General features: G+C 39.0%; 1 protein-coding gene across 2 annotated transcripts in view; it reads right to left on the reverse strand.

The window, feature by feature from the left end:
- Positions 1 to 905: 905 nt before the first annotated feature.
- LOC140232697 (uncharacterized) overlaps positions 906 to 24,403 on the reverse strand; it is a 36,145-nt gene continuing 12,647 nt past the window's right edge. Inside the window, exons 3-5 of one of the 2 annotated variants that reach the window (XM_072312816.1) lie at positions 4,089 to 13,489; positions 1,864 to 1,971; positions 906 to 1,047 (exon numbers count right to left, since the gene is read on the reverse strand). In XM_072312816.1, the coding sequence (XP_072168917.1) occupies positions 4,654 to 13,242 (8,589 nt within the window). In that variant the 5' untranslated portion in view covers positions 13,243 to 13,489 and the 3' untranslated portion in view covers positions 906 to 1,047; positions 1,864 to 1,971; positions 4,089 to 4,653. Of the gene's footprint in view, positions 1,060 to 1,863; positions 1,972 to 4,088; positions 13,490 to 24,403 lie in introns of both variants that reach the window. The other variant, XM_072312815.1, reaches the window with a different exon arrangement.

The following is a 24,403-nucleotide window of genomic DNA, read 5'->3' on the forward strand; positions in this document are numbered from 1 at the left end:
TAACAAGCCCTCGGAATAACAAACCTTAAACACTACATCGTTTTCGGATAATATAACGAACCTTCGGAATAACGAACATTATTCAACATTCAGATTAACGAACCTTCGGTATAACAAACCTTCTTTCACTTTCAGAATTAGGAACTTTCGGAATAATGAACCTTCGGAATAACGAACCTTTGAAACAGCGAACTGTAACTGGATCCTAAACCATCATTTTTCATACATGTGTTTATGCCACGTCTTAATGTAAGATTTAGACGAAATTAATGAGATAGCATCGCATTTAATACTGCTGTTTAGCGTAAGGCGAGCATTCAATAATCAAAATAAAATAAACGCATGGTTTATGGGTTTCATCATAAACTGTATTTGTTCGATTTTAACGAAATTTCAATGCAACGAAAGAATACTGCCGGTCCCGAGGACTTCGTTATAGCGGGAATGCACTGTATGTCCATAATCACATGATACTGTCCATGTCATCTTTATATAGATTGTCCTTTGCTCTTGTAGACATTGGGTTCCTAACATCATTGGCATCAACGACCTGACAAAATAAAGGCTAAAATTAAAGAAACACAACTTGACGCGATGGAACGCACTTCCTGTAAGGAAATGGACATGGATATCATACATAACAATCAGCCCTATGGATGTCGAATGCTTCTAACTGTATTCATCATCGGCAAGACATTAATTTCTCACCTGTTTCACAAATCGAATGAAATGTAGTGTCAAAATCTTATCTCGACATCATTCTGTCACGATCATATCCACAAAGGTCGACAAGACGATCGTTGATCTACGCAAATGGCCGCCTTCATTCCATGGTACACAAAGCAGTGTAAGTACAGACAAGATGTTAACGATGACACATCGAGTGAAGCAACATTCACCGCAAATGGCCGCCTTCATTCCACGGTACACAAAGCAGTGTAAGTACAGACAAGATGTTAACGATGACACATCGAGTGAAGCAACCTTCGTGTCGATTCTCTGCAGAATGTGGCGGTGTTGTCGGAGGCCGGCTCTGTCGCTCGTCCTCTTCTCGGGCGTCTGCAAAAGGACAACTTCAGAAGATTACTCGTGAAAAAGAAAAGAAAGAAGGGGAAAAAAAACTCATCCCGATTGAAGATTTTCATACCAATATTTGAAAGAAATAGAAAGTCAGGTCATGATAAACATCGCTGAATCTGTATACAAAATTGTATATATATATATATATATATATATATATATATAAACTCTGATTGTAAATACTATTGCAACATCTTTTTGCATTTTACAGATATAAGAGAAGGAAACGCATCGGTAATGACCTTTCATATCAATGATTGCAGATTTTGTAGTCGGTGTGTTAAATCGATTGTAATGAATAAATGAAGACGCATAAAAAACACCAAAAACAACAACAAACAACATACGACTTATTTTGCAGTAAATGGTGAGTATGCACTAAATAAATAATAACAGCATGCCACAGTTCCTTAACATCCTATAACGACAACGTACAGCGTCATAATTTCAAACGAGATGAAATATTTTGGAGACGTTTCTTTTTTGTTTATGCAGCAACTACCCTTAGAAATATATATAGGGTTGACGAAGTTAAGAAATTATATGAAGACTGAAAGCCGAAAAATGAATATACATCCGTATGTGGCTTCCATATTCTTTTGATTAAATAAAAATCATCATTTGGCATATTATATAGCATGACATAGAAACTATTAAATTGTGTCTTGAATTCCAGGAATTACATTATCTAAGAGGGGCGTGCGTTTCCATGAAGTATTTTTTTTTCAAGCAGACTTAACTAGAACACAAAAGCAGAGAACACTTAGTCTACCTTATACTTACACGTTCTGTTTCAACACCACTCCACACTGTTGTTTGCACTACATGGCAGTTCTTCTTGGGAATTGGTTGAACGTGTGACAGAGTGCACAGGTGTACATCATGTCGATGCTGCAGAATAAAATATCTCTTTTGTTAGCACAGAAAAGATAAATCACTAAAAGAAAGCTCAATATACGAGTTAAAAATCGTGGTTTAAAGTTTATATAGAGCAGGCAAGATAATCCTCCCCAGATTAAATACGTACAAACCGGCTAATATATCAAACTGGAAAGGAAAGTCACAGTATCTTATAGCGTTTAAAGTTTGCAAAGTTTATTCCTCCCCGGTCATTTCAAAGCATTTAATAATTTCAAAGCATTTAAAGTAACCGCCAACAGAAATACTGACTATCAATTTTGAACATTAATGCCAAGGCTTCTTTTTTTTTTATTAGTTAGTTACTCACACATTTTATTTTTGATTATGCTAAGTACTGAATTTTAATTTGAATATCTTTCTAATATTCTGTATGTTCATTTGCAAAAAGGTTTTTAAGCAAAGACGTCAATTTAAACAAAAAGTAGGTCCGTCTGTAGCTGTGAGTAAAGCAATGAATTAGGTTCGAGCATGAATGACACTGAACATTAGGAGAGGGCAAATATATACAGCACAGATACAACGCCGCCACACATCACTGAGGCTGTGTTGGAATTACTTTGCAATCAATACTCAATCAATATTAGAAAAGAGCCATCGGCTTTCTTTATTGAATAGCGAGGAATATAAATGAGAGATGACGAACGAATATTATGCTCTGGCTAACACTAAAGACAGGCATATCTTTACTCTTCACCCATCTGAGGCAAATTTGATTCTGTCATGACCTTCACGTTGCCAATGACCATCTTCATTTCCATTTCGTATACCCTACTCTCATGTTATCATCTACATTTGCAACTGGACCTTCATTCAAAAGGAGTTAAATGTGCGACTCCACGCCATGTCCAAATAGATTTTAAAAAAAAAGTCAGATGAACAGAATACAAGTTTAATCGAACAGGAAATGAAATGATAAAAAAGTTGGAAGTTTAAAGCTTTACGTTTCCATCAAATGATGATACACTGATCGCACGCACACATGCAAGTTGGAAGAGGCAATGCTATTAAATATCACTTAACAATTCTTTCATTGGCTTGTACACAAAAGCATTATTAAAGCAACGTTAGTCTTTGCAAATGCAGCTCGCTATAATTTTAGGACACGCACACAGAGAGCAGTGGACTCGCCCACACAGCGCACGAGCTGCGAGCTGCAAGCGTAGCGAGCTCGCTCTACTGAGCCGATCGCTGTGCATGTGCGTGCGAGTCCATTACGAGCTGCCTTTGCAAAAGGCTAGAGCAATGTGCGCATAAGTTGATATTTCAGCAAATACAGCCTGAAATTACGTCGTGCTAGATTATTATGAATTTCAACAAGTATCATGACTTGGATAATGCAACTTATTCTAACAATAATTTTACTTATTTCTCATTGATCTCATTTAGCGAAGATGTATGCAGTGAACGGGACACTATAGTCAGGTGATGATGCCGTATCATCTCCTCCAACTGCATAGAAAGGTTTGTGGTTGTCGCTGATATAACTGCTGGATGAAAACATGTGTCTCGTTCTAGATCCACTTCAGCAGAACTTTATACCATTCTTCTGGCTTCATTCAACTCTATTGCTTACAGCTAACTTACAATAAGTTGGGGAATTGCACTTTAATGACACTTACAGCAACACATTCTAATTTGGTGTATAATACATACACATAATGTATTCAAGACGGAAAGCGACTGGTATTTTCTTCTTGTTGTTCAGTTGCTATTTATTTGATTGTCATAACGGCATCCAGTACTTTGACAAAAGTGTATAGGTTGCATCAACTACAATGCGCTCCCATTCTCTCGAACACGGTTATAATTAAACTCTTTTTACATAGAAGTAACAATTCGGGTACATGTACTTAAATTATTTTCTATGATATCTTGATGCAATTTTTTGTTAGGCTAAAATGAAATTTTGATAAAACGAATGGAAACTGTCGGTCCCGAGGATTTTGTTATGATGGGAGTTAACTGTACGCCTACAAAGGCCAGCCATATAAGCGACACATTACATGATTTTGCCGAATGACACCTTGACCCCAGCCTGTAATTCCTTTGTAATGTAACGGGTGTTCTGCATGTGACTTTATACATACCTTGTATAGGTGAGGCAGTTCTGACATATGTCTTTGTGGATGGGCCTTTGGAGGGTTGCGGACCTTGAAGCAGAAGTAGACATTACAGCACTAGCTGTTGTGGTCCTTTCTGTGCTGGTCCATATCACTGATTTTAACTCATACGAAATGTCGGCCCTGGAGACTACACACTTGTTTTGCTCCTTTCTTCATCGAGTCTAGAGATGTTCATATAATGTTGATCTTGTAGATGATTTTCTCCAGTGTAACTGAAGGACGTTTAAGCTGGTGTGTCAGGCTTGCTACGTACAAGGTGAATACATACATCCATCCTGTACTGGTGTTTCACTTGTTGAGATCTTCTGGATACAGGGTAGAAATGTTCAAGCAGCCATTCAAAATTTAATTGTTCTTTTCTTTTCGGAAGTTTTGCATGTCTATCATCAGTCTCAACTGATGACCCTGGCAAGGTGATCATTTCAAATAATGTACTGGGACAACTGCTGGAAAATGACTAAAATTTTCTTTGCTCCTTTGTGAAGTATTCCCACTGAAAGCCTTTATATATTCTTGAAAGATGTGCACCTTACACATCCACCGTCATACAATCTTTCTTCCTGTTCGCTGGTTTGATGATATACTTTGCAAAGTGGGCCTGATTCTGGTGACATCGCAATTCCTGCTTTGATGATGCTGTAAACTCACAAAAGTGGCACTGTTGAATGACTGTTTCACATTTTGGGGCATTATAATATTCATTCACAAGCTTGTTTCTCTGTTTTGAGCTTCCCCTTGGTCTGCCTCTACAACGGCGTATCACAGAAGCACCAACATGTTCATTTTTGCCCTCTTTCCTAGCTGGTTGGCTTCTAGACTCAAGAGAAGAATCAGAATGCAAAGCAACCTCCATCTGGGTTGGAAGTACACTGAAGTCCTTGCCATCCAACTGCTTCTCTGTGGTGTCAGACTGAGGTGTACCACTCAATGACGCTGCCAGGGCCAACTTGTATCGCTTTTTGGGGCAATGCATTGCAGCACCCGAAGAGGTCTGAACAATCTTGGCAGGGTCACTCCTGACTGTGAGATCTTCTCCAGTGCTTTGTACAAATGCATTTCCTGCTGTCACAGAAACAAGACCAGTGTCATCCTGTATGGGCTGATGAGATGGATGGAGAATATCATCAGGTATCTTGGGAGAAGATTCTAATGAGGCAAATTTCTTTTCTAAAGCTGACTGAAATTGCATTGACTGTGGGCTATTGGATGATGACGTATGCCTATCCCTCATTCCTTCATCATGGGGTCTATTATCACTGCTCAACTGATTATCTGTTGCAGATGCTTGCGTACTCTCTGTAAGTTCTGTTGGTTCTTTGGGATCAATATGCAAATTGCCTTTAGCATGTTCTAAATATGCTTTAGAATGCAGTAGGCTCTGCAAAGTTGTTGACTGTGTCAAAGGAATACCAGAATTCAGAGATCTGGTGATAGCTAAGCCAGGTCCTTCACATGTAAAGCCTTTTCTTGAAAGATCTATGTATGGCAAGGGTTCCTGTACTGTATCTAATTGGACATGAGATCTGCTACACGGTAGTGCAATTTGATGGCCAATCTGGACACGTCTCCTGAACAAATCACATTGTGATTGGGCCATAGGAGGTAACAAGGACACATCAGATTCAGTTGATTCTCTTCTTCCTGTGACACTGGCAAGTGCATCATGACAGGCATCACTTGCGGTGTGGCACACGCTTGATTGTTCTGGTTCTGAGACAAGAATATCAGAGGAACTAGTTCTTCCACTATCAAGATCAAGATTTTTCTCCCGATTATCAATGGCAACCTCCGGTAAGACCTCCTGCTCATCCCAACCATGTCCAAGTAGTGCACTGTTCTTCAATGTCATAGACAAATCAAGAGGAAGAGATATATCCTGGGGTGTATCACGAGACCTCCTTGTGTTGCTTTTGAGTGTCAAATCGAGGGGTACGTCATCTTCTATTTTGGAATTGTTCATGCTTCCCATTCCATTCAGACTAGCTGGTGAGACTGGAGATGCTGCTGCCAAGTTTTCTGATCGAAGAGGCGTAACAGGTGGTGTTACACTAGTCCATGTTGTGGGAGTTCTGGATGGCTGAGGTGTTATGACAGGGGACATTGTTTGGTGAAGCCATTCTGTTGGCATTTCTCTGTAACAAGGTGAGGAACAAGGTGTTTTGGAATCCTTAATACGGTCATGATTGGGGAAGAAAAGCTCTGTTTGCATTAACCCAACTGCAGGGGCTTCCTGTGAAGGCCTCTGCACACTGTGATTTGATGAATCAACCATTGCAGTGTTTTTCGGGAAGAGATGTGCACTATGTACCACTGGGTCACTCTGGATTGCATCTTTAGCTCTGAAAATGTCATACGCATGGACTTGTGAAAGCTTCTCAAAAAGGGCCTGTCGTGCCTTTTCATCTTGTTCACTGTGTAGCCTTCTAAGCTCTTGCAACATGATGTCTCGCTCTAACTCTGACTTTCCTGGTCTTGATTTCTCAGTAAGCCCTCCTCTGTTTTCAATCAAAGAGAATCTTCCTTGTTCATTGATGGCCTGCTGTTTGAGGATTTCAGTTCTTAAAAGGTTTTTATGTTGGCTTGGGTAGTGTCGTGTCAACTGCCTCTTCCGTCCTGCATTTAGGGATGTTCTGCCAGAGATTACTGCATCATGGTTGTAAAGTGTATTGAGATTTACCAAAGGCACTGGCGACCCATCAGCACCATGCTGCATCGAATGGTTAACATCATGACTGGGATGGAATACTGGCATGCAAGGCACAGGTTCTTCCTGAGAGTTCTGTCGAGGAATGCTGTCTGCCGTACGAATCAGATATGTTCCCTGCGATGTTCTAACGTAGGCTGATGGGAAATTCATGCCTGGATGACGTGTGGTGACATCTCTTGAAGAAATTGTGTTCAGGTTTCCTCTCCCAAGATCAGAGTTCAGAGTTGCATCTGCTTGGTGCCTATGAAGATGAACCAAACTGTCTGTCTGTTGCACTGAAGCACCTTTTCCAGCATATTCACTGAAATGTGGATGAGGCAAAAACCGTTTATCATTCAAGCAAGACTCTGCAATTCCACTTCCTTGAAGTCTAATCCGAGCATTGGCGTGTTTTCTCTCTACAGATTGTCTCCTCAAGGCAGCTAACTGCTTCTCTGCTATCAATCGTTCACTTACATGATTCCCAACAGCTGTCTGTTCACGTTTTCCCGACATCTGCTGGGAAACAGGATCTGCAGCCATGGCAAGCAGTTGTTCATTCATAATCAGGTGGTCGTGTGAAGCAGAAATGCTCCCATTTGCAGTAAGAAGCTGTCTCAGTTCTTGGCATTCCAGCGATGGAGCAGAATTATTGAGTCTCGACTGATTTATCACTTGCGCAGGGATCTGAGACATAGGATAGTGTGAGTACTGTTGGGAAACGGGCAGCATGTGGTATGGCATTGAGAGATTCCTTGCTAAAGGCGATCCCTTTTGCCTCACTGTGGGCTTTCTAGGTTCCCCAAAGAAAGTTGTAGCCTTCTTTTTTGTTTGTACTCTGTCCCTGTTGAAATGATTCTGTACTTCATGCCGACCATTTGACTGACTCTGTATTTCATGCTGGCCATCTGAATGACTCTGTATTTCATGCTGACCATTTGAATGACTCTGTACTTCATGCTGACCATTTACCTGACTCTGTATTTCATGCTGGCCATTTGAATGTCTCTGTACTTCATGCTGACCATTAGACTGAAGTGACATGTTTACTGCAGGAGTATCCATGCATTTGCTTATTAGGGTAACATCCAGTGAGCACTGTGCACCAAGGGCTTTGTTTCCAGTACAATCAGTGTGCACTTGTCTTTCTGATGAGTGAATTGCTTGTGCACTTTCTTCAGGATCAGAAATGGTTGCAGTACAACCAGATGACAAGCTGCATGCAGTGATGCTGTTTGGTGAGCATGTGGTGTCTTCATTTCTCACAGGACATGAAAGTTTTGACTTATCTTCAGCATCAACCTCTTCCTTCACTGCCACAGAATTAGCAAAATCCATTTCTTCAACATCTGGTCCTCTGCATTCAGTGTTTTCATCTTTTTTACTCTCACACATGACGGTTGTCACATCAACACTGTTTTTACTCTGGACTTCCAAACAGTTTTCTTCACACAAACTTTCTTCCTTTTTTGGAATTACTTCTGGGTGAAGAGTTGGAGAAAGGTTTGCTGAAATGTCTTTTGGTGAAGAAACAATGTCCTGTTGATCTCTCTTTGCTTCTGGGTCTTTCTTAATAGTTACCTCAGATTCTCCAGTACACGCCATTATGGATTCTGATGCATTTCCTAGTGATTTTTCTTCAGATTTGATCACACTTAATTTATGCATCTCTGGAGTTGTGTTTCTGAGAAGTGACACAGCTTCTGAGAAACTCTCTTCAGTCTTTGCCAAGTTTGTCTGATGGCTATTGGAATTTGCCCCTTTGGAACTTAACCTGTTTCGAGAGAACATTTCAGCCTCTACCTCTTCTTCTTTGGGCTCCCTGACGTTTGAGGGCTTGGATCCTAATGAAACTTCCCTGGACTGTTCCTTGTGAATATCCTTAAAAGGTTTGGGACTTTTTGTAGAATTTTCATGAAGCCCTGTTTCAGAAGCAGTCTGAGCCAAAAAACATGCCACACCTTTACCTACTTTTTCAGGAAGTTCATGTGCAGTGCCTGAAGGGATATCCCTTTTGTACTCCTCCTTTGGCATCTCAAAGTTCTGCTGTTTGGTATACGGATAATGTTTCTTGTTTCTGCTTTTGGTGTTGTGTGTTTTCATGGCTGACTCTGTGGGAAATGTTGGGGAAAGGGAATCGATTTCCTCTACGCTCACTGGAGAGTTTGCCATCTCTTGACAACACATGGATGAAGAAGGCAGTTGTGTGACTGAACTTAAATCAATTCCTTGAGACTGTTCATCTTCAAAGTCCAACTCCTCAATATCACCACAAGGATAGGGCACTGTAGCATTTTCTGAGCTTGCTGTTGATAAGACATCATCATCAGGATATTCTGCGACATTTACTTCTGCTGCTGCATCAGAGGAATCCTTACACAGGGGTTCTAATAGTGTTACCACAGACACTGCTTCCTGACCTTTTTCCAACATCCAAGAGGGTTCAACATGTTCAGTTTTCACAATGTTTTCTAAACTTGCTTCTCTCTGACTTTCACACACTTCAGCTATGTGAGCACTTTTCACTTCTGATTCAGACTGTGAATTCCAAGAACTTTGGGGGAGATCTGCCTCCACAGAACATTCTGGATGTGTTTTATTGAATATGCAGCTAGTTAGTTTGAATATCTCCTCACTTATTTCACAACAACCAATATCTTTGCTGATCTCGATATCACTTTCTTCTTGCAAAGGTTGATTTGGGAGATCTGATGGGGGATTGCCCTCAAGTGATCCTTCAATGTCCTGTCCACTTTCTACAGTCTCCTCTTGAATGTTTAAAGTAGCTTCATGCATTCTGGCAACATTCTGAATCTCAGTATCCACTTGAGTTTTCATTAGACTATTATGAGGTTGATCATGTTGACCATACACTGTTATACTTGCCAGGGGGATTTTAATCGTCAAAATGCTGTCTGTATCCTCTGCCAGGACACGTCCATTGCTGTTTGGAGAATCACACTTGCGCTGCTGTGTGTCTGCAGATCTTGCAATTTCACTGCTGTCTGCATGTGTTCTGATGATTTTGTCTTCAACCTCTGGACTTGCTCTAGTTGTTTCTCCCACATTCACAACCATGTCAGGTACAAAAGAGCTGTCACTGGCAGTTGGTAAGCCCAGAGAGTGTATAGGTTTTTCTTTAGCCTCACAAACTGTGTCATCTGGCATGCTATGCATTTCCTGTGATATGCTTGTGAGTAGCACATGGTTATCGATACCAGTCTCACACTGCTTCTCTCCTTTCGTTTCTGTATCATCAGGGTCATTATTATGAGCCTCACAAAGTGTCTTGTCTGGCATGCTACACATTTCGTGTGATATACCTGTGAGTGCTACATGATCCTCCATATCAGTCTTGCATTGCTCCTCTCCTCTCATATTTGTATTATGGAGGTCATCATTATTGGCAGGAACACCTACTGAATGAGCAATCTGCTCTTCTGTTGAGTTACTAATTCCTCCTTTATGCACATCTTTATTTTCATCTAATATAAGCTCCTCATGCACTGTCTCACCAACACAAGAAATGAAGTCACCTCTAAGATGTACTTCATAATGTTGCTCATTTCTGTGGTGGCAGGGTGGTTCTTTTTCCACACGATCTTCCATACAATGTTTGCCGTTTCGGTTTATGCAGTTGTTGATTCCACAGGTGTCATCAAGGTCAGTTGCACTGGCATCTTCAGCACTATGTATTGATCTGGTTTCACTGAGCTCTTCCATATCAAACTCATCTCCAACAAGCTGACCCTCAGTCTTTGCAGAAGATAGAGAGTCCTGAGAAACAGTCTCATGGGTACACTGTAGTGCTGAAGGAGATGGTGGAGTAGAAATCATTGGCAGGAGATCGTGTGCTTGGTCTTTGTTCGATTCAGCAAAGCTTGTTTGCAAACTGTCAGTCCTGACAGGAGGCTGTACTGGTGTGAGATGCAAAACACTGGCATGCACCTCCTCGCTTTCACTTTGAGTCGCTTCGTAATTGCTGGAAATGTGACTTTGTAATACTGGACTGTTGACTGTATGGTTGCTGATGGAAATTTCTGGGTCTTCACACTCTGGTTGGTCATCATCTTTACATGATTTCCTGTCATCAGGTGTTTCAAACTCAAATTCATCCTCATCTTCTTCACATGTGACTGTTTCCGCACAAGTGGATGCAAACAGAGGATTTTCTGTGTCATCATTTGCTGTCAACTGGGTAGTATCGCCGACATCACAAATGTCGGGACAAATTTCCTCATTGACCATCCCAAGGCCATCTTTCTGCACTGGAGCTACTTCACTGTGTGTATCTGATATTGCTTTGAATTCTATTTCACCTTCATTTCTATCACTACAGAGAATGTTCTCCTTCTCTAGTACTGGCAGGCTATCTGAACCTGGACTGCACAGATCATGCATGCATTCACTGCCACCATATGCTTCCAGCTGTGGTATGTCTAAATCAGTATCTCGCTCTCCTGTGCCAATACCTTCTGTTTCACACTTATATCCTTTTGAGAAGTTGTCAGTCTTGCTCGGCAGCATAACCTCTTTGGAAAGCATCTCTCCTTTGTTAGGGTACTTAGTCCTGTTCAAGCTCTCCTTGAGAGCCTCAAATATATTACCTCTTTCTTTCACTTGCTTAAGAGATGTGTCGTTTGTAGTATTAGCCATATTACTGTTGCAGAAGGCATTACAGCTTGGTGGCTTATCAATTTCAGTTGATGCACTCCTGTCAGAAAAGGAAACTGTGTCCGACGATGCAGCACCACAAAGTGTAAAAGTCCTTGCTATTCTTAGATTTGATAATCCCTTGGATCCTTTAATTGCTTCCTGTTGTGCATCCTTCACACAAGAAAATGTTTCAGAATCATTGCTTTCCACATGAACAGAGGGTGTACGATCATTATGATTAATATCTGATGAATGATAACAAACAGAGCTTGCACTTTCATCTCTGGCTGAAACATTCTGACTTAGCAGTTCTGCTGATGACATTGACTCAGCATTAATAATTGGCACCCTGTCTGCATCTGTTTCTACAGCACCTTGATTAGTGATGGAAGTAGTAGAGTCAACATTGATTGATACACATGGAGAACTGTCACTAGGGATGGTGTCTGGCAGCTGGGAATATTGACACTTGTCATCTGATACAGGCAAACATTGCTCATTTGAACTTGGAGGAGTCAAACACATAAGCTGAGTTTCATCATTTTCATCCACATTATTAATGTCATGTGCACCTTCCCATTCTCTGATGACTGCAACATCATTTGCTTCATCAGTGTCAGCACAGAGTTTTCTCATTTTGTGATTGTCATGCAATGATTTTGAATGGATATCACTTTCTTCACTGCTGTGCATTTCCTGCACACTTAATTTGTTTTCCAAGCGATGGGCAGCTAATTCTGAGAGAACCATTTCCTCTGAGGAAATCCTTGACTCTTGTCCCACCTTTTGATGCAAATATGTGAGTTTGCTTTCTGTTGAATCATCGGGCAAAGGAAAGGTATCTCTCCTCTGGCACTGCTGCCCATCCTGCAGTTGATTTCTTTTTCGCTTTGGTGGCCGACCCCTCTTTCTCTTTTGGAGAACAATCACTTTTGCCGAATCAGGGGACTTCTTTGGTAACAAGAATCCCCCTTGATTGTGAACAGAAACTTTTGATTGAACACCACCACTGACAACATATTTGCCAGAATTACCATCATGTTGCACCTGTGCGACACCAGGATATCTGACAAATGAGTATATGCTCCTTGGCTGTTTTTGGCAAGTTCCCTTTGCTGTGATGTCAATATCCGAATAAGAAGTGCCGTGCAATGACCTCTTTCCATTATGCTGCTCAGATCCTGGCTGAATTTTGCGAGGTCTTCCACGTTTCCTCTTCGGCTGGAGTACATCTGCAGTTTCATGTTTACCGGAAGAAGGCTTACTGATAGTTGACTGTCTGAGTTTTGACCACTTGTATGCAATGCTAGTGAGGTGTTCGATATGGCTAGCACATTTTCTCTTTCCACTTTTTTGTATGTGGGTCTTTCCAGAAGGAGGAATGCCCTCATTACTTTGCTCTCCCATCTCTCCATGACTGACGGTAATATCATCACTGAAAAGTCCTGCACTTTTGTCAATGTTTTGATCAGCAACATTCCTGGCATTTCCCATTTGCTGGCAAGAATCTCCTAAATCAAAGCATTCCTTACAGCTAGAAACCTTGGTACACCTTGGCATCGCACAGGAAGTTTCTGACATATCTCTGCAAGGTTCTGTAGCATGCCCGTTACTAGATTCCAAAATGTTTCTGATACAGGTCAGCCGCACCTTCGGAAGGAAGCACTGCAAATTGCGATTTTCTGTGAAGCGCGTTATCATGACACTGTCACTTCCTCGTGAATGCTCATTATCCACATGGCCATTTCTCTCCGGTCCTTGTCCGTCAACATCCATGCTCTCCTGGCATCTCCAATGGAGGAATTTCAAGCTGTTTTACAAAATACTAACAGCTCTCCTCTTTGCTACAATTTCATCATCTCTGGGTCACTCCATGTCAATATTCTGCTTAGAGTTCTTCCCTCTCTGATGTGGTGGTCTTGGAGCAAGTTTTAACACTTTCTCCATGGAGTCAGATGAACCACGTCAGTACTCATGATGAGCTAAAATCAGGCATGGCCTTCTGCAGGTCTTCGGTGTGAATCTGTTAATATAAGTGGGAAAAAAAAACACACCAAATTGTCAATTTGTATATACAGGAAAATTACTGTATATGCTGTTATTTTAACATACAGATATTTTTGGTGAATGAGGTCGCAGACATTTTTTGTGTGATGTTTTCGCATATTGACACAGAGGCCTTCATATGGGCACTATTACCTTATCACATGGCGACATTTTCGCATGTTGTAAAATTTGCGGTCCAACTGTGACTCTCGAAATTCACAAAAATTAAACCTTCACGAAAACAACAGCTTATACAGTACTCTGGACAAGCTGCAAACACTAATGTTGGTTATTAGAATTGATGTTGATATCTACAGTATGTACAGGTACAAGTCGCACAGGGTAGAATAATAGTAATTACAGGCATTCACAAAGGAGGGAAGGACAGCCACTAAAGTGAATGCAGTTAATTTACTCGCACAACTTCCATGACTGATTTATTTTCAGTGCTTTTGTGTGCTTATTCACTGGGATGGCAACCAGTCTTCAGAGTGAAAAGTACTGTGGTGTCTGTTTTCATTTATGATCAATCAGGAATTGTCACATGACAAATTCCAGGAATAGTGGCTGTGTCAATCCTGTTTTAGCCCATTGCCAGAGAACAACATTCAGAACATTGCACCTATCAATATTGATGATGCTATCAAACCCATTGTTCACAATTGCTCACTTGGGCAAGATAAATTTCGAACATCGCTGATTATTACTTAAGTCTGATAATTCTTTTCACATGAACTTCATGTGATTTGTGGCTTATTTCAACAACTCAGTATGATCACTTTAAACCCATTCATGGTTTGTTCTAAAGTGGTCATCCTGAAGTGTTAACTACTACTACTATAAATTAGCTAATATCACTTGGTAGATACAGTGTTTTGCACAAAATGCTTGCCAAATTACTAACATTGCATTTTTGGACATGATTATTTACCTCCATGTGGATGCATTGAAAAATTTGATGAATTTGAGCATTAAGTAAAAGAAATGTTCTTTTGTAATGAGTGCTTAGATCCTGTTTAAGTTGTAGATTGATAATTGGGTACAACAAATTCAGCATTTACTCTACAGGTTCACGAATGTAACATTACAGACATTACAACTTTGTCTACTTCTAAAAGTCCCTGTATTCATACTTCTACCTAGTTTCCATCTAAGACAATGTTAATATAAACTATTTTTGTTCATTCTTAACCATAAACTACTTTGAAATAAATTCTGAAGTGTTGATGAATATGGAATAATGAGAGTCAAAGACTGATTGTTTTTACCACAAAAAAAAGTATCAAAATTATTGCCCCAAAACTTATTTTTTGACAAGAATGCCTAAATATACTTTGTGTCAAAATACCACACAAATGAATGAACTTGACAAGTTTTAGCATTTGGTACTCAATTTTTCTTGTCGCTCACATATTTTCAAATTATTGCAGATGTATGATGTTTAGGAATTTATTATTTTTTTTTTAATTGCCCATACATATATTTATATATACACACATATACATATATTCAAATATACATGTCTACATTCACTTTATACTAAACTTTCATAAAATGTCATCTTATTTCAGCTTTTCAACAAATTCCTATAATTCTTGGGCCAATTAAAAATTTGCAAAAAGAGTGTTGGTTGCCAGTCCCTGACAAAGGACAAAATGAGTTATCATTATAATCCTCTCCATACAGAATCAATGGAATACAACAAAACCTTTCAATAAAATGGAAATATACCAGTACATATGGCCTATTTTGTCACACATCATTTTGTGATTACTGTGAAGGATTGCACTGTAACATTGCTCTCACACCTATTCAAGATGTTGAGGATCTCATACTAATATGTTTTAGGTTAACAAATAATTTTTACCTTATCAGTAATACCAACACTCCACAAAAGCGTATGTATGTTAGATACTGTCTTGAACAAGGATCATGCATATGAAGAGAAAAAAAAAATTGCATTGAAGCTTACAATGCACATTACTGGATATGGATGAAAATCTTCAATCATAACTTACTGGACTTTTCAGCAGCACCAGGCTATAACATACTGCAAAAACATAACTACAAAATGAACTACTAAAACAACATATCTGCAAGTGTGCAACCTACACGTATAGAATGAATCTGGCATAATATGCAGTCAACCATTCAATCACACATTTCTTGATTGTATAAATCCAGACATGTTTCACATCATTACACTTCTTTACGTCACAATTCACCCCAGTATCAAGCTGCTATTACAACAATTCAAATATTGTGATACACATACCAACCGTCTGCAGAATTGATTTCATGTGCAGCAAACAAAAAAAAAAAGAAAAAGAAAAAGGAGAATACGCAGAACGAAACAGCAGACATTTCTGTGAAGAGCTTGTAGCCAATTTGAACAGCGTCAACAGCTTATCAAGGCAAAAGCTTGTTATCACGTACTGCATCAGAACATACATTATGGTTGAAAATGCCATGAGAAATACCAGAGTCTCTGTATTTTTTCTCTCTCTCTTTTCTTTCTTTTGAAACCCATTCAGTCGTTGGATGCTGGGTCGAGCGTGTACAGCATTTGTATTTAAAGAAACCCCTCATGCAAGACACAGCAGAGTTTTGTTGCTTTTCTCTGTACACAGTCTCTTAAAAATAGGTAGACTTACAATGAAAAGAGCAAACTTTGTGGGGTGAAAAGAGTAATCTCACAGTGGCAAAGCGTGGGTGAAGATGGAGGTCCATTACGGCACCACAGGAGTGAATTTGAATGCTTTGATGACACTATGCTCTCTGATCACAAATAATCAATTGACCCTAGTTCTTGTCTTTATGCAGGTCACTTCAGCCACTAAATGAAGAACCACAATTCTTCTAGAGTGCTGGTGTATGCAAAATCACACACATTTATCAAGTGCAAGCTGTTTACAATACAGTCTTCAAAATTTTTGCTGTCACATTTTCCCATTAAAAAAAAAGAAAATTTTGATTTTGTTTTGCATTCCAACTGATTTTAGTCTTGTCTGTTTCTTTGAAGCAAGATCGACTGACAATAACTCATCATTCCTTTCCACCAAGTTAATATCATCAACAATATCCCATCACAATCAGTATATGCCATACTTGCTCCATTTCATGCAGGGGAAAAATTTGTCTGGGATGCATCAAAATGAAATCCAGTCCAAGTTAAGGCGATGATGTTCTGAATGAATTTTCCATCTCTAAATTGTTCACTTCTCTTACGAGCCACACAATTCTGTCACCTGCAAATTGCCTTGCCACAGGGCATGCATTTGTTACTGGTTAAGAGTCAATAGCATCCTTTCTTCCCACCACAGAGTCCATTACAAAATCAATCCACCCAGTCTGACCTCAACCAAATCACATCTTCGCACGTGACACATCTGTATAAACAGTCTTCCGAGATATACCTCAAAGGATACTACAGTGACAGACACTTACCACTCGAGGAACAAACACATGTCCACCGATGACACAGAGATCCACCAATATGCATCTCGCTCATAGCTGCATCCCATTCAATCAGGTGGATGACTTCTTCATATCACTCAAAGAATGACAAAAATTTGCATCACATTTTGCAAGGTGCTGCGTGCCTTGCCAAAGAAGGAGCAACTGCCTGACTTATAGGAGGAACTATTTTCAGTACTCTCGAAATAAGCAAGGATTATTATAGATGGGCATTCATGGATGCAGCAACACCAATACTCTACCACTTTGCCAGGGGGCGGGGTGGACAGCGTCCTTGGTGTAGTGTGCCTTGATGGAAATCAACCTGTTGAATGACTCATGCCGCTGCACACACCATACAAACTGCCACAAAGACAGAGTATCAAAATTATGGCTATGATGAGAGAGAGAGAGAGAGAGGGAAAAGCGCTGTGAAATTACCTGTGCCTACGATGCATAATTCATGCCAGAGCTAGCCTGCGAATCACATTACGACACGCTGGAGCAGCTCGACCTGCACAAGAGATGCATGCCCCTCCTCCATAGTAACCATGGTGACGAACTCAATTGAAGGGAGAATTTTTTTTTGAAATTGTACTCCTGGCTGTAGACACACATTCCGCCATGTAAAGGCCATCAAGTGGATCGGAGAATTGATGAGGAAAATGATTTCTTCCCAGTGCCTCACACATCATTCTCATATCCAACAAATAAAGCATTCCTTCTCTCTTTTATCAACAGCTCAGCAATGTCAGGCTCCACATCTGCACAGTGCCTCCATACATAAAAGGAGAGCATACCATGCATTGCTGACTATCAACAATAGAGGATCTATAGAATTTACATGTTAATAGACTAATATGGTATGAAAAGTTCTCTCTGGTGTGGGACTGTATATCAGTCCATTGACTGCCATGATACTGTTGCCTGTGGTTCCACACTGTGCCGCATAAAAAAAAAAAAAAAAACAGAGTATGAATATATATATATATATATATATATATATATATATATATATATATATGTACACAAAAGACATAAAAGGTAGAAGCTGGTCTCAGTGAAACACTGTGTGATTTTGTCTACGTGTGCATAAAGGGAAATGTGGATAAAATACCTCACTGGGCAACAACAAGATCTGACATCTCATTTCACCAGTATAGATATATAATATATGTATACATATTTTAAAAATGAATATCTGGATAAGTTCTCTGCTAGCTGCGCAGTGACATTCTTTGAGATCCAACAGAGACAAGGAAATCAATGGAACCCTTACTGCTCACCTAATCAGAAATTTTAGCCAAAACTGGACACATAATCATGCTACTGTTGATAAGTTGTGCAACCTCTCGTTAAAATACTATCTACGTGTGATGACTAATGGACTAGAAAGTGCATTGGTTACCCGAACCCACTGGCTCACTCCTAACTTTCAAATGCTGTACAAGTCCAACGGTGTTTGCACAGAGTTTCCGCAACATAGATGCATGCGAAGATTTGTTCCACACATCTAACTGAACCTTATTAAAAGGAAAAAAGAAAATATTCCAGACAGATTGAGGCCACCAGTGGGCCAAACAATACCGATCAAAGTCCAAGATCACAACTGAAGGAGACACCGTCCCAGAGAACAATAAAATCTGACGGTCTACCGACACTGGTCGGGGGCCCCCAGCACTTGATCCCCTTCAAATAAGGATACTTTGCTGCACTTTGTGACTTCTAAGCATAGCAACAGACCTGAACATCAAACATTTTACTCCAACCGAACCCAAATCTCTGGACCAGACTCCCACAATCCCATTCCTACGTTACATTACAGATTATTTTACACTCTAATCTCATGCATGTATCAGTGATCACAGGTTGAAGAACTGACTTCTGAATTCAAAATTCAAAGCAATGCATTACACATTATGTACGGGTACAATAGACAGATTATTTTATGTCAGCATGTACACCCTAACAGATATGCGCAAAACAAATATTATGTAGCAGAGAGGTTCTATGCTTGGTTTCATCAAGGAGGTATGAGAGAACAGTAGTTCTCTCATACCTCCTTGGTTTCATAAGGGTTATGAGTCTACGCCACTTACATGTTGCTACATATCCTAGCTTCTTCTTTTTTTTTTTTCCTGCTTTTAAACACCAATGACAGCAGAAGAAAAGTTTTTGGTCAACATACTTCACAACAAGCTGACTGAAATGACAAAATGTCTTTGTTTTTTTGATGGGTTTGCACAACCTTCACTGCCATGTAGCAAAAACAAAACTGAATGGATTAAAGGAATTCTGCAATGAAAATGCATGCCGACTTGTATTGATTCATAATACCTTTAATACCACTTATGTGCAAAATGGATATCTCATTACCTTCAAGATATTTCATAATAATTCTTCTGGTATTTTTCTTCAGATTACTTGGATATGCCCACAAAAAAACTTCCAAACTAAGATTCTACTTGTGACTTCAGCTGTCAATCATTGCTAAAGTACTAATATGATGAACAAAAGACATTGGCATGCACCTTCAGCTAGACTGAGCAGAATTTGCATGTTTCTGTGTTATTAACCCTATAAAGCCCAAGGGGGGGGGGGGCACATTGTGCCCCCTACCAGATTTTCATTTGCCACTCCTTCGTCCTTAATCCGATTTCTACCAAATTTGGTGACTTTTCCTAAAATCTTATTGCAAACATTTTGATATATAATCTACTTATATTTGACATTGGTGGTTGCCATGGCAACCATAAACTGACAACCATGTCAGTCAGATTTTGCATCTTTTTTCTGTTCCCATTTCATTTAACAGTATTACAGTGTATGAAATTGGTGTTTCTTTACTGAAATTTGTTGAAGGAGCAAAATTTGAAGTAATTATGGTCCTGGAAAGTTTTTCTTATTATTTCCTTTGTTTTTATGTGAAAAAGGCATAAAACAATAGATATAATAGAGATAACTAAAAATAATAGTATTTTCTAAAGATTGCCCTTTTATTTTGTGTTATTTTGATTCCTTCACCAAAATTATGCCTCTAATATCATAACTTTATCATATTATCAATCTGCAATCACAAAATTCCACTATTATGCAAACATGAAATGTCATAACTATACATGTACCCGCCCCAAACATTTCATATCAGGTCTCATAATGTATTTCTTTATGTTAATATGAATAGCGCCCCCATGTGGTGACCTTGAGAAATTCCGACCTTAACAAATAATAAGATTCCACTTGCTTATCATTTGTGGCAAATATGAAAATGATTGGTCTATAATAAGACATATATAATGGGGATAAAGAAATTATACAGAAAAATCATGTTTTTAGCATATTTCCTATGTATTTCTTTATATTTTGGTAAATAGCGCCCTCCATGGGTGACCTTGAGAAAATTCAAATGTACGGTCATGTAGAGTATGAGTTACTCTACTCCTGTGCCAAATATGACGATGATACATCAAATAATGTGCCCCCCCCCCCCCCCCCCCCCCCCTTGGGCCTGCGAAAGGTCAAAATAGCTTGGGCTTATAGGGTTAATAAGACTAATAAATGGCATCGCAGGGAAATATGCAACTTGATGTACGGGAAGGTGCAGTCCAGTGTCTTCTGTTCATCATATTAGTACTTTAGCAATGATTGACTGATGAGGTCATAAGCAAAATCCTGGTTTGAAAGGCTTTTTTTGTGGGCGAATCCAAGTACATGTAATCTGAAAAGAAAAAAAATACAAGAAAACTTATTATAAAATATATGGAACATATTGAGAAATTTGTTTGCCACAGGAGTGATGTTGAGGGCATCATGAATCAACACAAATCAACACAAGTCAACATGCATTTGCACTGCATTTAGGGGGAAAAATCACCTCGAATATCTTTGGAGACAAGACTGAAATGTCAACACAGATTCATTTCCAGGTCTACAAAACACAACAATATAGCACAGATTTCATCAATGTTGGTTCTGCTGTGTGACTGCACACATAAGTTCATATTGCCAGCTAATTATGTCACCTATAACAAAATACATACTGAAGACATAATGTTCATCAAAATGTCACAGTCAAGCTACATTTAAATAGGCTCTGTCAATGAAGATTTTTTTCTGCTACAAACAAAACTGTTCATTCATATCCTACCCCAGAAGCCAATGAATTTCCCTTGCCTGTGACTACGGCTGTTTTTGCCACATCCATATTTTTTCTTTTTCCGGCCCTAAATTTTGAAATTCTCTTGACAACAGCAAAGGAGAAGCTTTACATTATTATACTTTTAATTTTCAAATCAAAGAATTCTTTTAGAAATTCCTGTATAGCAGAATTACAGTAAAACCAGAAATATTTGTGGCATGAAATTTTTGCGAATTGAAGCTGATGGCCATTATCGCGGCAAGAAACTTTTGCAAATGGCCACTGGCATTCAATGCATATAGTGTAAACGAGAACTGTCTCATGCATTTTATTTTTGCAAATCTCGGCTCTTGCGAAATTCGATACACACGAAAACTTCTGGTTCTACAGGACTTACTAATAATCTTCCAAGCACTAAGTCCAAGTCCCCTTTTATCATAATGTTTATCGTCACTTAATACAATCTCTTAATATCTCTCATGCCTCACATAACTGGTTTTGACTCTTCAACTCCTCTTCCTCTGCCCTTTCCCACATCCTCTTCAGTCTTTTCCTGTTATTCCTTCCATGCTTCAATATCTTTTTTTTTACCTTTTTATTTTTTACAGTCTTTTTTTTTTTCATTTTTTTTACATTTTTTTTTACAAGAGAGTTGCTAGTATTCTTTGAGAGCATGTGTATTTCATTTTGGTTTTTCTTTTCAAAGGCAATTTGCCTAGTTCTGTTAATACAGCAATTAGATACTGTCTATGAGGAGACTGCGTAACTACAAACCCTGCATTTTAGCAATCCCTCCATTTCAAACAATTTTGATTCTGTATTTGTCATAAAATAAAAACATCTACTGTATTTCAGTTCACATTACTTTCCTTGATGACAATGTTGTACTGATTTTATGTAAATCATGTATACTCAAACGTATTATTGCAATTGCATTTTTTATGCTGAAAGTAAAATGAAATGAAATGAAAATTACATGAAGCTACATTTGCCACAGTGAGACTGATTACACAGTACATATCAAAGCTTTGCCATTAGGCAAATGAAATATGACTTCAAAGTGCATATAAATACGAAACCTGGTGTGAGCAAAACAGTGAAATGCTTTGAAGGGGAATTCAAAGAAAGTGAAATCAATGTAATTCCGAGGTGCTGCGGAAGCATAACATTACACTTTCACTTTGCAAAGCAAAGCAAATTTTGCAGCTTATGATTAAAGCCCTTACTTGCTGAACAAGTCAGCAGAACATTTCTGATACTCAACTAAATCTTATACAGTCATGTAGTCATACCTTCATTGGGTTTCATAATATACTGTAAAAAGAGGAATGTTTGCGTGCATTTTAATTTCGCGAATTTTGCGAGAGCCAAGATTCGCGAAATTAAAATGCATGTGAAAATTCTTGTTTACGCTATATGCACTGAATGTTAGAGGCAACTCGTGAATATTTCATGCCGCGAAAAAGGCTGTCGGCTCCAATTCGCGAAAATTTCATGCTGCGAAAATATTTTGTTTTACAGTAAATTGCTCCAGTTCAATGGTATCAGCCATGATGATCACTTTGTCAAAAGCACTGTCATATGTGTAAACTTGTTTTTCAAATAATGCACCCACTACAGTGTTAGTGTATGAAACAGGCCACATTTAGCATACTGTTGAACTTCGCATACCACAAAGGTCTCTTATATTATATCAAAGTGGGGTGACATCTTCTGCTTCCATCAAAACAGACAAAACAAACAAACAATGAAAGCAAAGCCATGCAGAATAAAGTGTTATATGTGACCCTACCTCACAAAACCAACAAAAAGTTGCCAGATATGGATTTTTAGTTAAGGGCAGATTCTGAAAGAGCACATTTTAAGCTTTTAAATGATGTATAACTCGACTGAAATGGACTCTCCTAACCTATCTAAATACTGGAAAGAATTAAAGCACACACTCTGGAAAAGAGTGCACTGAGAAAAGAGGCTCCGGAGAAAAGGGTCTATTCAAGTGTATCATCTTATCAAGTCGTGCTAAGTGTGCAATGAATGCGATGAAAAACAGGGTGTGAAACACCATAGCATTATAGCAACAACAGTGAAGGGGTTACCAAATTAAGCTGAAATTAAGCATGCTCTATTGACATATTCTATCCATTAGCTACTCATACCAATCTTCAAAGCAGTAGCATCATCCTTTCAAAAGTTACTGGGGTGGAAAGTGAAGCGTGTGTAAAGGATTTTGAAGAAATGAAAAGGGGCCTCTAGAAGACATACCTAATCACACTATTCTTCAAAATAAGTGTTCTAGAAAAATGGCTAAAATTGCAATTTCCCATTCATTTTATGAACGCAAACTTTAGACTAATGTATAAGAACAATTTCTCTTTCAGAAAATATGAAAAATCCAAGATATTGACCAGGTTGACCCGTTTCACCTACTTTTGAGTCCTCACGTAAAATCAGGGCATGCGACTTTTTGTTAGTTTCATAATGCACAGTCACATATGGAAAGCATTGTGAAGTGTTCGCACACATGCTAGATACAGTCTTAGTGTTCAGAGTGAAAGGGTTTGAAGATTATTGTCTTCCTTGCCCATTTCAAATTATATTCCTGCACTCACCGGATAACGTCTAAAGATGCAACTTCAAAACGGGTGCTGTTCGTTACTCCGAAGATTCGTTATTCCAAAGGTTTGTTAACCCGAAATACACAAATTCCCTATACCTAGAGGTTCGTTACTCCGAAAATGAAAAAGGGTTCGTTAATCCGAATATTTGTGACGTTATTCCAAAGGGTCGTTATTCCAAAGGTTCATTAATCCGAAAATGAAATAGGGTTCGCTGTTCTGAAGTCTCGTTCATCTGAAAATGAAATAGGGTTCATTAATCCGAAAATGAAATAGGGTTTGTTATTCCGAAGGTCTGTTGATCCCACAATGAAATAGAGTCCATCACGAACCTTCGGAATAACGAACCTTATTTCATTTTCAGATTAATGAACCTTCGGAACAACAAACCTTAATCACATTTTTGTATCAACGATCCTTCGGAATAACGAACCTTTGGACTAAAAAACCTTTGGAATAACGAACCTTCAGAATAGCGAACTGTAACCCTACAAAACAACAGAATAATATCACTCCTGAGTGAAACTGATTGCCAAAATTTGGGAATTTCACTACTGGACTTTTTGTCTAATGAACAGTGCAACAACTTGGAATCTACAAATGTCTTGTCAGAGCCCATCTTTCATGAAATGGGGTTCTCTAGTGACAACTCATGTGGTGAACAAAACAACACAATGACACC

Source organism: Diadema setosum, chromosome 9, assembly GCF_964275005.1.
Source record: "Diadema setosum chromosome 9, eeDiaSeto1, whole genome shotgun sequence".
NCBI classification, from domain to species: Eukaryota; Metazoa; Echinodermata; class Echinoidea; order Diadematoida; family Diadematidae; genus Diadema; species Diadema setosum.